The sequence below is a fragment of the Poecile atricapillus genome, chromosome Z (assembly GCF_030490865.1).
Source record: "Poecile atricapillus isolate bPoeAtr1 chromosome Z, bPoeAtr1.hap1, whole genome shotgun sequence".
In the NCBI taxonomy this organism is placed as follows: domain Eukaryota; kingdom Metazoa; phylum Chordata; class Aves; order Passeriformes; family Paridae; genus Poecile; species Poecile atricapillus.
The window spans coordinates 119,631,730-119,644,136 of record NC_081289.1 but is presented as its reverse complement, the minus strand read 5'-3'; the positions used below and the strand labels follow the sequence as shown (position 1 = coordinate 119,644,136).

Sequence of the window (12,407 nt, the reverse complement as noted above, 5' to 3'; positions counted from 1 at the left end):
GAGTTTGTTAGCTTTGTGCACACTATCCATTTTCATCCTTGTCCATTTCGCTCCCTTTTCATCCACAGTCCATTCCTTTGCAGACCATTCTTGGTTTTGCATGGATGAAAATATCATTAGGTTTCAACTATCCCAGGTGTAGCTAGGACTGAGCTCTTCTCATGTGAGTAATACAAAGCCGAGAAAGAAATTTCAAGATGTTCTAAAAAGTTCTGTTAGGGTCTAATCAAGAGCCAAGGAATAGTACCAAAACAATAGTTAAAAACAAATTGTTCATAGCAAAAAAATTTGCTTCATTTAATAAATGGAAAATATGTGGGCTGGTTTTTGTAAGGCTGTGTAGAGATTGAGCTAGTTAATGCTCTAAAAATCCTCATTAAAAAAAAAATGTGAGTCTTTTTACCAGAACCCTCAACCTGTAAGTTGAATGGTTTTAGTTCTGACAGACTGCTACAGAAATATATCTCCTTCTTTTGGTGAGCTATTAGACTTCAGGTGTCCCCTTTTGTTTTAATCTCTCTGACATATGCTGCACTCTTAGGGAATGATAGATCAGCAGGGGTAAATGAAAATTTGCGCTGGAGAAAGGAGCAGACACAGTGGCGGCAGGCAAATGAGAGACAAGATAAGTAAGTAATTTAATTAATGCATATTGCTTTTATTAGAACCAAGCTGATTGGGGTTTTTATGTTTTGTTCTTGCTCCTAGGATATTTTATCCTAGAATCAGTAGTTTCAATCCTTTCCCTCTTCTGTCAAAGAGAAAGAAAAAGAAAATGTTAATGGAGCAGAAATATCCAACTGTTGCTATGACACAACAAATACTAGAAGGAGAATTTTAAATAGCTATCTACACAATTTTTCTTCTTATTAATAGTGTGGAAAACATTAGTTAGTGGTAGGGTCGTATCAAATACACCACAGAGTCTTGCTACCTTTATTTTGGTGTTGCTCTTGGCTCCTGAGTATATACAGTGGTATATGTTTTGCCACATTAAATCAGCTAAGCTAGGTTTGACATGCTGTGTTAATACAGAGAAGCTTGTTAGCTGGAAGTCAGGGAAGATAATGCTTTGGGGTTTTGCAACAGTTATATGTTTCATGCTAGAGAAGATCCAGTCAGCATGGTTAATGTACAGAGCTCAGTGGTTGCTGGAAATGGTCCAAACACCTGTAAAGTTCATTAAATTTTTACAGCTCTTACTCTTATTGGGATTTCTGCCCTTATTATAGCACTGAGGTTTTTGTCCCTTCTGGCTTTTGTTGCTTTGAGTCATTGTAGTTAATAACCATGACTTCCCTGATTTCCTTTCTTAGCCCTCCTCAGAATTATCTGTTTGTGCACTAAAGGATGGCTCTTTGCTCCTCTGGTTTTATTTTTGGGTAAATGAATGTTGCAGAGCAGCTACATGAAGCCACTCAGAAGCATGATTGTAAGGGTGTTGCTCCAGCCACAGAAGTGCAGCTTAGGAACTTTGGCTGAGGTCACAGGATCTTTAATCTCAAGCTCTAGAAAGCAGCCTCTAGCCAGGAAACAGCACCTTTTTGGGCAGCTTTGGAAAAAGAAAAATGACTCTTTGTGTTTCTGGCATAGACGGGATGTGTGAAAATGCAATTTTGTAGTAGCTGCTCCTATGCTTATTCAGCTGCAGAGGAACTGAGTTCCAGAATTTGCTCTTAGGTCTCAGTTAAGAAGGTATTATGTGTTGCCTTACCACTATCTCCTGCCTTTTATCAATATTTCAGTTCTCTCTTAGACAGCCTGGGATACTGCTGTATGGACCTGCTGTCTTCTGTTGTCAACAGTCTCAGGAATCAACATTTTAAATTGCCTACATTAAACAGTGCTTCTGTAGCACTGAAGCAATTTCCATTTTGGTCTAGTTTATACTTTTACTTTTTTTTTAATGGAATTGTCAGATCAATTATCCATTATTCCATTTTGGGGTTTTGTGTCCTGCTACAGGCAATGCATTCAGATATTACAGCATAGTTTATTGAACATGATATTAAGTAGCCATATGACTATTAAGGAAGAAAAGCATCTATCCAAACTGTCTAGAGGCCTAGTTTTCAAAAGTCCCTTTTTTGACTGCTCTTCTATGATAGCAGCTTTCCTAATTTAAATCCATAGTTTTTAAGAAGCACTTCTGAACACTGTTGTCATTGTTTGCTCTTGTGGGATCATTCAGAATGGTATGCATTTATATTCTGCCTCTGTTTAAACAGTAGGTCATCTAACACTTGGGATACCCTCTGCTTGCTTTAATTAGAACTCCTCTTTGCAGAACAAAAGCTGAGCTAGACCAAGAAGCTCTGATCAATGGAAACCTAGCAACTGAAGCTAACCTGATCATTCTTGATATGCAAGAGAACATCATTCAGGTAAGAAATAGTAGAGGTAGCTTAGTACCAATCCCTGTTCCCTCAGAAACTAGTGGAAGCAAGATTATTTTTTCCTTTTGTTTCTTAGACAATGCAAAATATTTTGAGATCTTCTGTAAACTTTTTTATAGCCTTGAATAGAAAAAAATTCATAGGTAATGAGGAGAAAACTTCATGGTTGAAAACCTTTTAGTAGAAAAGCATTTATCTGCTAGAATTTTGTTGTACTGGACATTATTTTCCCATGACATCACTCATAGCATCTAGTCTTCCCACTGCTTTGGTTGTGGGTTTGATCAGAACATACCAGTATGCCTGTTTAGCCTAGATGCTCAGGATATCAAGAATGCAAGGGAAAGGATGGCGCTTGCCCACCACAGGATCAGTTCCTAACCCAAATTATACATGAAGGATTGGAAAAAGCAGAAATGGAGCTTCAAAAATCACTGCAGAAGCTGACTGAGGATTGGATGCTGAGAGTCTTGGGAACTTGGAAAATGTTTGGGACATTTCCCCCTCTGTCTTCTTGGTCACTACAAAACTGCCTTGAAACTTCTCTTAAGCCAATGTTAAAAATGAGGAAACTCTAAACTCCTGAATGTCTTATGGGCAGGGGAACAGAATTTCAATTCTTGTGTGTCAATTCATTGCTGAATTACCTCATAGAGTTATTGTTTTTCTCCTTCCTATGTAGGCGAGCTTTGCAGCAGAATGCAGAGATAATCTCTTGGGAGGAGTTTTGAAGGTCCTGGTAAATTCTCTTGGCTATGATCAGAGCACCACTTACCTGACTCATTGCTTTGCCACACTCAGAGCACTTATTGCCAAGGTATGCTCTTGATATACTTTTATTTTCATGCTTCCAGTCAAATTAATAGAACAGCATTTCTACAGCAGAGCTGTGTTCATTCACTTACCACTCTTCTGTGACATTTATTAAATATATTTTTCATTTGTAAATACAAAAACCCCTATACTATCTGTAGGGTTGTTGCAGGATTTCAATGTTTGCATCAGTTGTAAGGTTATTTCACTGGCCACACAAGATGGAATAATTAAACCTGAATAATCTTGTGGGTTTAGCAGTCTACTCTTAAACATATAAGATTTACTAATAAAAGGTGGACAATTCCACACAATTTATTTCAAATACATTCTGATTTTAATTAGGAATCTTAATGCCAAGAACTGCACAAGAATTCCATAATATCAAATTTAAATTTTTATATCAGCAAGACTAGTTTCCAATCAGATGGGCTGCAGAGAAATAAAAACTCATGAGTCATTGAGGCCATCATTCTGAGTTTCTAAGATAGGTTTCAAAATTCTAAGGAGATTCTAAAACCTTGACACTTTTCATCTTTGTTCTGCCTGAAAACTAAGCCAAATCTCTCTTCCACTTCTGTGTCACCAGTAAAAAAACTCCAGATCAGAAAAAACAAGAGCAACAACAAAAAAACAAAACAAAACACTACCAAAGAAACCCTAGCAAAACAAAAAACCCCACAAACTGCAAAACTTATATGAGAACAGAAATTGACCCAAAGTATTTTTTTATAATAGAGGTCACAATGGGTTGGGTGCTTTCTAAGGACTCTAAAATCTTTTTAAGATTCATTCTCTTGCAAAGAAAAGCTACTCCAATAAGGAAGAATCCATGAAATGTTTATTTTCCCTAAACTATTCTAAAATACAAATAAGAAACAGGATACTCCTGTCCAGTTACAGCCTGTCTGCTCTTAAATGCAAGTTCACTGACAAAGCCTAATTACAGGGTAGGTATCTGAATAGTTATGAAACTAATAATTATGTTTTCATTTTACTTTATCTTTAAAAGCTAACTTTCAATTACAGTAATGAATTTTGTTAAGCAATTGTTATTCTCATTGAAATAGGTCCTATAGTTAAGCTGACTTGGTTCTGTAATTCATTAAGCAATCATTCCAATTATTTCTATTACACTGTAGGCATATAGATATTATTTTCCAAATGAAAGTGATATAACCCTGTGCCAGCAGGCTTTTAATATAAATTAAACACAAAACAGTGAGATCATAGACTGAGGAAAAGCTGAGAACTGGGAAATGGGTCTGCAAATTGGATAGACTATCTTGTGTTCACTCACACACCTTAATCAGCCCTGTGTATCTACATATGGTACTGGTACATCTGTGCTGTCTCTGCTGGAAGTTTCTGTGGACAGATGTTCTGCCCCCTGAGTTTATTGCCTACTATGTGCATTGTGAAGACACTGTAAAGGAGGATATGGCCCGAAAGCTTGGCAGTGGAAGTTTTGTGACACACCACAGGAGGAAGAACATGTTGGAGGCCTGCAGAAGGCTAGGGCGTCAATGCAAAGAACTAAAAATTGCTCCGTATACTTAAGGAAGTATCTGCATACTTCATCAGTCATTATGTATTCTAAAAATAGCAAATATTCATGTTTCTAAGAATTTTGCAGTATTTGATGTTTTCAAAAACTCCTGGAGCCATCATACTCTGTGTCTATTCTATATCTTTCTCTTTTTTTCAGAACACAAAGACTATTTTCAATCCCTTCTTTCCTGTAGAAAATCTTAAAAATGGAATCTACAGCATTACAGAAATCAGAAGTCTGAATAAAAAGAAGTATAAAATGTAGTTTTTTTAAAACTTTAGCCTTTCTCTAAGCCTTGTGATTTTTGTGCAGCAAGATAATGATGTGTTAATGGCTCAAAATGACAGTAATAAATGTTTTCTTCTCTTTCCCTTAGTTTGGAGATTTGCTGTTTGAAGAGGAGGTTGAACAGTGTGCTGACCTGTGTCAAAGAGTTCTCCATCACTGCAGCAGCAGCATAGACATTACACGGACTCAAGCTTGTGCCACTCTTTATCTCCTCATGAGATACAGCTTCAGCTCTACCAGTGTAAGATTTTGAGAGCAGCAGTATATTTTGTGCCACCTTTTTTCGTGATCAATTGAAACAAAGACTGAAGTTGCAACAGCAGGTGGAATGCATCTGCAGTCACCTGGTCTGCTTCAGAAAAATGTTTCACACATTTGAGCCAAGAGAAGTGCTAAAAGTGTAGGGGGAAAGTAGCTTTAATTGTTGTTCATTGCTTTGATTCAGGAAATGTGACTTGTCCTGCAATATCTGTAAATGCAGCTTCAGACAGAACAGCATTAAGCCTCTGACAGCAAAGACTATATAATGCATAAGCAATACTCTTCATGTTGTCTTTTTTCATTCATTACTGTGTCAGAACTACTCAGTCTAGTTCCATTCTAATGCAATTGCAACCTCAGTAAAATTCCTGTATGCTCATATTGATAGGAATTCCTCACCATCTCCTTGGTCTCTCTTAGGAATAGACTGATTTTTATCACACATGTGGAGTAAAATACATACATTATGCATATAGATTAATAATGTTCTAGCACAAAAAGATATGCATTAACATTTTGGATAGCATCTGATCTTGTACAGAATTTCCTTCACTACTTAATCCTTTAAAAGCCGAGGGTATGTAAAAAGTGTAAGCTCTGCAGAAGGAAAATGTACTGCAGACACACCATCATTATCAGGGTGTAGTGCATCACTACTTGAATTTCCCAGAGGCCTTTTGCTTCCCAGATTTGTTTCCAGAATGTTATTCCAGTCATTCTTCCTCATCTATTCTTGTATGTGGTCTGATCCACACACCCACTGGCCTGTGCAAAGGGGGAAAAGGGGTGCTTCTGGCTTTCTCCTGTCTCAAGTAAGCATGCATATTCCCAGGAACATTCTAGCATCAAAGTACAGACATGTCAGAATTAGGGATCTTTGGCTTAAGTAAGTAAAACGTGATTTGGTAAAACATGTTTTTGCTAAAACATGATTAGGTTGGATGCACCAGAGGCCAGTTATGTGAGCAGTGAGTCTGGGCAGGAGAAAGTGGGTTTGCTTCGTAGAGGAGAGAAATATGTGAACTGCAGTGCAGCCATCATCCTTTCATGTTTTTGTTTTTTTCTTCTGGAAGAATTTTTCACGAGTGAAGATGCAGGTGACCATGTCGCTAGCTTCTCTGGTTGGAAAATCACCTGAGTTTAATGAGGAATTCCTTCGACGATCCTTGAGAACCATCCTGGCCTACGCAGAGGAAGATACAGATATGCAGGCAACGCCATTTCCCATTCAGGTTAAATCTTTTGTGGCATCTGTGGCTTTTATCAGGAGCTTTCGCATAGGATCATGCTTGAAGCGAGTTCTAGATCTTGATTTTCCAAAGTAATGAAAATAAGGATGAATAGGTTATTGCATAAGTTTACATCTAGCACAAAAGAAGTGAGGAAGAAGTAGATATTATGCCATAAAATAAACTCTTAAGAACTTCCCATGAAATTACATTACAGGAGAATCATCTCTTGGTTTTGAGTGCAGCTTTCTCTTAGACCCCAGCAGGAACTATGGCCTCTAAGAGTTTTTCAAAATGGAATTTGATTCATGTTTTCAGACAAGTACCATCCAGGAAGTTTCTCTCTCTTTGCCAACTTGTAAGGTGTCAGCAGCAATAATGAAAAACATTTCAGACAACTGCCAAATACTTTGTTAAAATTCTAAGAGTAACTCAGGTTGTGCTGAAGACTTACAAAAAAGTCTGGTTTCAGATCAAAGATCAACTAAAAATGAACTCCATTAGCACATTTGATTTTTTTCATTCAAAAATAAATAGATCAAAGGATTTCAGCTAGTTTTGTTTAATTAAATGTGTGTGTATAAGATTTGCTATGTCAGCTGTCTTTGATGAATTACATAGAGTTGGAGAAAACACCCTGACATTTCCTTGGGTAAAAGAGGCTTAAAGAGAGTAACATCATCTGGTGCAGATGCTGTTGTTTTTCCAGAAGGAGAAAATAAACACCTGAGAATTGCACATTGATCTTTGCATTACTTCAGGTAGAGGAGCTACTGTGTAATCTGAACAGCATCCTGTCAGATACAGTGAAAATGAGGGAATTTCAGGAAGATCCGGAGATGCTGATGGACCTCATGTACAGGTGAATCCATTTAGAATTGCTACTGAGAAAATTCTGCAGTGAGGTGAGCTGAACTATGCATTTTAGGGACAACCTGTGACAAACTCTCTCTCTATTTGTTCTGTTGGTGCACATTCCCTCTTCAGCAGAGCTGGTCTGTCTCGGGGGCCCCAGGCTGCAGTAGTGAGCACATTGCAGCGCAGCCTCTGGAAGGACATAGATTTGGGCAAGGATGAGAGTCAGGAACATTGAAGAGTCTTGGATACAGCAGTTTTACTTTCCTCATAGTCCCTCTGTCTCCTGCCCAGCACTGCCTAACCATTTATTTTGCTTTCTGTTTAATGAATCATGCAGAATAAAGACAGAGATGTCTTCTTCCATTCAACCCAGGGGACAGATTATAAAGATATTTTTGTTATTTGAGAAGTGGTCATTCACTGCTGCTTTCTGGCCTGTGTTTTCAGAATTGCAAAAGGATACCAGACATCACCGGACTTGAGGCTGACTTGGCTGCAGAACATGGCAGAGAAGCACACCAAGAGGAAGTGCTACACAGAAGCAGCCATGTGCCTGGTCCATGCTGCGGCGCTGGTGGCAGAGTACCTGAGCATGCTTGAGGATCGGAACTATCTCCCTGTGGGCAGTGTCACTTTTCAGGTAAAAGGCTTTGACCTGGCATGAGGCAATTCTGGTGTTTGTGTTCTGCTAAGCAAAGAAGAGGGGCATGTATGGGGCGGTTGATACAATGGCAGTCTCCAGCTTCTATTTCCAGCAGTTTGATACTGTAATCTCTTATTTCCTAAGTAGAACCCCTCTATTATGGCAGGCTTTTCCTAGGGCTGTTACTTATCGACTGTGACAGATGCATCTTTCAAACTTCTTTCTAATAATCTAGATAATTGGAGCTGCTCAGTTCTTTCAGGCATGTTCTCCAATCCTTTGACTGCCCTCAAGTTACTAACGAAATCCTTTATCTGACAGCACAATTTTGAATTTCAGTTTGCTCAAGTAATAGTAATTAACTATACTAACCCTTTACATTTTTACATAGGCTTTCAAGAAAAGGTTTTCTATTCTTTACAACAGGTTTGTGTTTGGTAGCACTTGTGAAGATCTTATTCAGATGACCTTGTTAAAAGAGGGAAACGCTATGCAGACTGGCTTGGCTTTGCCTGTAGTTACAGGTCTCACTTATTGACTCTTTCTGTGATCATTTATTCATTTGGCTCAGATGTGAGATCAACTAATATTGGTGATATGCATTTAGTTGTGGAATTGAGGGTGATAATAATGTGAATAAAAATATTATTCGGGATGAGTGGAAGTATTATCTCCTTTTTACAGATGAGTAAAATGAGTCAGCAAAGGATCAAATCAGTTCTGATTTTGATCTTCTGCAGTGAGTCTGTTAGCATCCAGAATACTGACAGTAGAGTAATACTTTTCCTTATGTTGTACCAGACAAAATGCTTCCCTCTATTCAATCAAAACCACCCCTTAAAATCAGTGTGGGGTCACTTTCAGTGGAATTCCCTTTGAGCTTAATTCATGTTCACACTAAATCCCCTTCACAAGCAGTAAAGCAAAGTTACTGAGAGAATGAAGTGCATAGGGACTGACTTTAAAGCCCTTTTGTGTTAATGCAGACAAGAACTTAGTGTGTGTGTGTCTACCTGCTGAGGTACATTGCTCAGCAGCAGCCTAATTTGCCTGGGCTATTTTCAGGCTATGCTGGCCTTATTTAACATGGTGATAAGGATCACAGAGGTTCTTAAGTTTACAGAAATATTTATTTTCCTTAGTGAAAACGGGGCCTGTGAAATTCAATATATATCCTATATATAAAATACATGGTGATTTACGTATTGTCTTTAATATACAGGGGATATGTAAAATTCTGCAATATGAAGGGTAGATCAAGGCTGAAGTTGGGTGAGGCATGACCACTTTGCAAAAGATCGTGCAAGCCCCAGGAGTATGTCAGGCTCTCTCCTCTCAGAGTGCACAGACTGCAAAACATGGAAATACATTCCTGACTTTAGTTATTAGAGGATTAAAGATGAAAAAGGGGTAATTGGTGTCCATGGCTTTCTCATTATTTTTGTATGTAAATCAGTTCTCTAGACTCTCTTTTCTTTGCTACAAAAGGAAAATAAAATTAAAAAAAATAAAATTAAACAAAATTTAAAAAAAAAAAATTTAAAAAAAACAAAAGAAAACAGTCCTTAATGGATACTGTTACAGAAATGGCTGTTACAGAAAAGGAAAACCAGAAATTAATCTGCATGGCTTGTGAGTTTCTGCAGGTATGTGCCAGTGAACATAAGTCTGGTTGAAGTCACTCTCTTCAATGAGACTGGTTGGTAAAAAGTGGCATAGGTGTGCTAAATGTGCTGTAGTTCTTCCTCTGGCCAAAATTCAGATATATTCTTAACTCCTGTGAATGCTGTTCTGAGGCTGTGCTCACCCTTCCAGTGGTGCTGACGTGATGCGCAGACTAGGCAGTGTGATGGCAGCATGGTTGGAGTAAATTTCACCCATGGAGAAATAAATAAATCCATAAAACCCAGGGGGGAAAGCCCAATCCTGCTAGTGGTGTGCAGTGCCAATTCTTTATCTGAAATCTGATCACTAGTAACAGCCCTCAGTGTCTCTGATATTTTATAAAGACGCCTTTAAGGACTCAGCTAGCTAGCCAGCTGGCATCCATCCCACATGCAGACAGATTGTCATTGCCAGTTTCTGCTGAAGTGAGATACTATTAATTTAACTCCTTTTAATTAATAGAAAATTGAAGCTTAGACTTTCTGCTGCCATTGAAAGTTACATATGCCAGTCCCATACTATATGTACACATATTTCGCTGTTATTTTGCGCATGTTTCTGTATATTATAAAATTTTTTATGTTGATGCCACCCAGTGTCATTTATTCAAAGTCCTGAAGAATTGTAGACATGTTATTTCATGGTCTAGAATCTCAAAATCTTCACCTAGTTTTATTTAAATGCACAATGAAATCCATACCATTGACAAGAAACTGAGTAAATTCTGCAGGATTAAAGTGTAGTATGGCAGAGGATGAACCAAGAAGAAGCAATCAATTATTGTGGTTTTTGGAGAGATATTGTCTGTGTCCTACTTCTCCTCTGCTTGGAAAAGGTGAATAAAAAACTGAAAGTTCAATTTATTCAAGCAGGTGGCAGAAGGTCTGGAGTGCAGTTTGGAATTTCCCAGCTTTTTGAGTGGGAAGCTTTTTGCGAGCGCTAGGAAGGGCACATTGCTTGTGACCCTAGTAGTATTGAGAATTGAGCTCACTGCAGCTCCATGGAAATCCAGCCACCAGAGAAGAGCTAATTTGACACCTAGAGGAGTCTGCATTTTAAACCTGGGGCTAGAAAGAAAATTCGTGATTCTTGCAGTGAAACTCCTGATCTGCCATCTATGGAGATTTATGATGTTACTCTTAACTTCTAAAAAAGAATGTAACTGTGTCCCCTGGTTGTACCTGGAAAAAACTCATTCCTCTTCCCATCATGTAAATATGTTGAAACAATGTCTTCCTCAATCTTTGTGATGTACTGTTGATTTAGGTTTTTTATTTCTGTGCTCTGATGTATTTTAGAACATTTCATCCAATGTGCTGGAGGAATCTGCTGTTTCAGATGATGTTTTGTCTCCAGATGAAGATGGCATATGTTCTGGGAGGTATTTCTCAGAAAGTGGACTGGTAGGGCTCCTGGAACAAGCTGCAGAGCTCTTCAGCACGGTGAGGACCAGAATCACCAAGAGGGAATGGATAGTGGGCCACCTAAGCCAGATCCACAGCTTCATTTCCTGTGCATCAGGAAGCAATGTGGTACTGCTAAACCAGACATCACAGACCTGCCACACTCCAAATAACAAGAGGACACATTTTTGGCTGTCCAAGTACTGCCTCAGTCAGATTGATTAATTTTTTCAGCCTAGCTCAGCCACATACACACTTCTACTGTGCCGACCATAGGCAATATCAACAGAAAGTTACTGTCTCAGGAGGATCCAAGACTTTCAGCTGGTATTATCATGGGATAGTACATTTAAGAAAAAGATCTTGCATAAAGTATATATTTTAGGAGGTATGTGAGAGTTACTTCCATACTTCTACACAGCATACAACCATGAACCTCATAATCTACACGCACTAAGCAAGGACTTGTACATCTCTAAAGATACCACTTGGGTCCCTTTGCCCAGACACAGCTGTGATTGCCCTGAACTGTACATGACAAACAAATCCATTTCCTGCTGCTAACCTGCATTTCTAGTTCTTGTGGCCCTGAGGCAGAAACCATGGCTTTACACAGGAATTTAGGCTTGAGAGCCCAACAGATCAACAGATCAGAGATCCAAATTACATCAAGTTTATTGTTTGCTGTTCAGAACTTCCCATTTACTATTGCTAGTTTTCAGAACACCTAAGCAAGCAACATAGCAGATTAACAGATTAGTCCCATAAATCCCCTTTACAGCCAAGCCATTGATGGAGATACAGTTTCTTTTCAGAGTGCATAAAGACTTTTCTTTTTCTTTTCTTCCTCTTTTTTTTTTTTTTTTTTTAAATATTCAAAGGGAGGTTTGTATGAAACTGTGAATGAAGTGTACAAAATTGTCATCCCCATACTGGAAGCACATCGAGACTTCAGGAAGCTTACCTTGACACACAGCAAGCTGCAGAAGGCCTTTGACAGCATTATTAATAAGGTACTTAGGAGGCAAGGCACTCCTAGCAAGACACATTGCAGGGTTGTACTATTTGTTTAAGACTGATGTTCATAAAACTATTGATGTGTGTATTTGGTTTGTGTGGCCAGTGTGATAGTGGAGGGTGAGGGTTAAAAGGGTGATGTCAATGAGAAACTGCTACAAACTCTATCCATGTCCAACAGAGCCAATGCCAGCTGCTGGCCAAGGCTGGGCCCATGGGATCATCCCAGTGGCTGCACCTCTGGGATTATATGTTTAAACAGGGGAAAAAAGTTACTGGCCA

General features: G+C 38.6%; 1 protein-coding gene across 2 annotated transcripts in view; it reads left to right on the top strand.

The window, feature by feature from the left end:
• The window catches only part of DOCK8 (dedicator of cytokinesis 8), a 96,692-nt gene that overhangs the window by 73,948 nt on the left and 10,337 nt on the right, over positions 1 to 12,407 (top strand). For both annotated transcript variants that reach the window (XM_058826807.1, XM_058826806.1), the window contains 9 exons: positions 542 to 629; positions 2,288 to 2,384; positions 3,079 to 3,213; positions 5,138 to 5,290; positions 6,384 to 6,542; positions 7,301 to 7,401; positions 7,845 to 8,037; positions 11,004 to 11,147; positions 11,990 to 12,121. In XM_058826807.1, the coding sequence (XP_058682790.1) occupies positions 542 to 629; positions 2,288 to 2,384; positions 3,079 to 3,213; positions 5,138 to 5,290; positions 6,384 to 6,542; positions 7,301 to 7,401; positions 7,845 to 8,037; positions 11,004 to 11,147; positions 11,990 to 12,121 (1,202 nt within the window). The remainder of the gene's footprint in view (positions 1 to 541; positions 630 to 2,287; positions 2,385 to 3,078; positions 3,214 to 5,137; positions 5,291 to 6,383; positions 6,543 to 7,300; positions 7,402 to 7,844; positions 8,038 to 11,003; positions 11,148 to 11,989; positions 12,122 to 12,407) is intronic.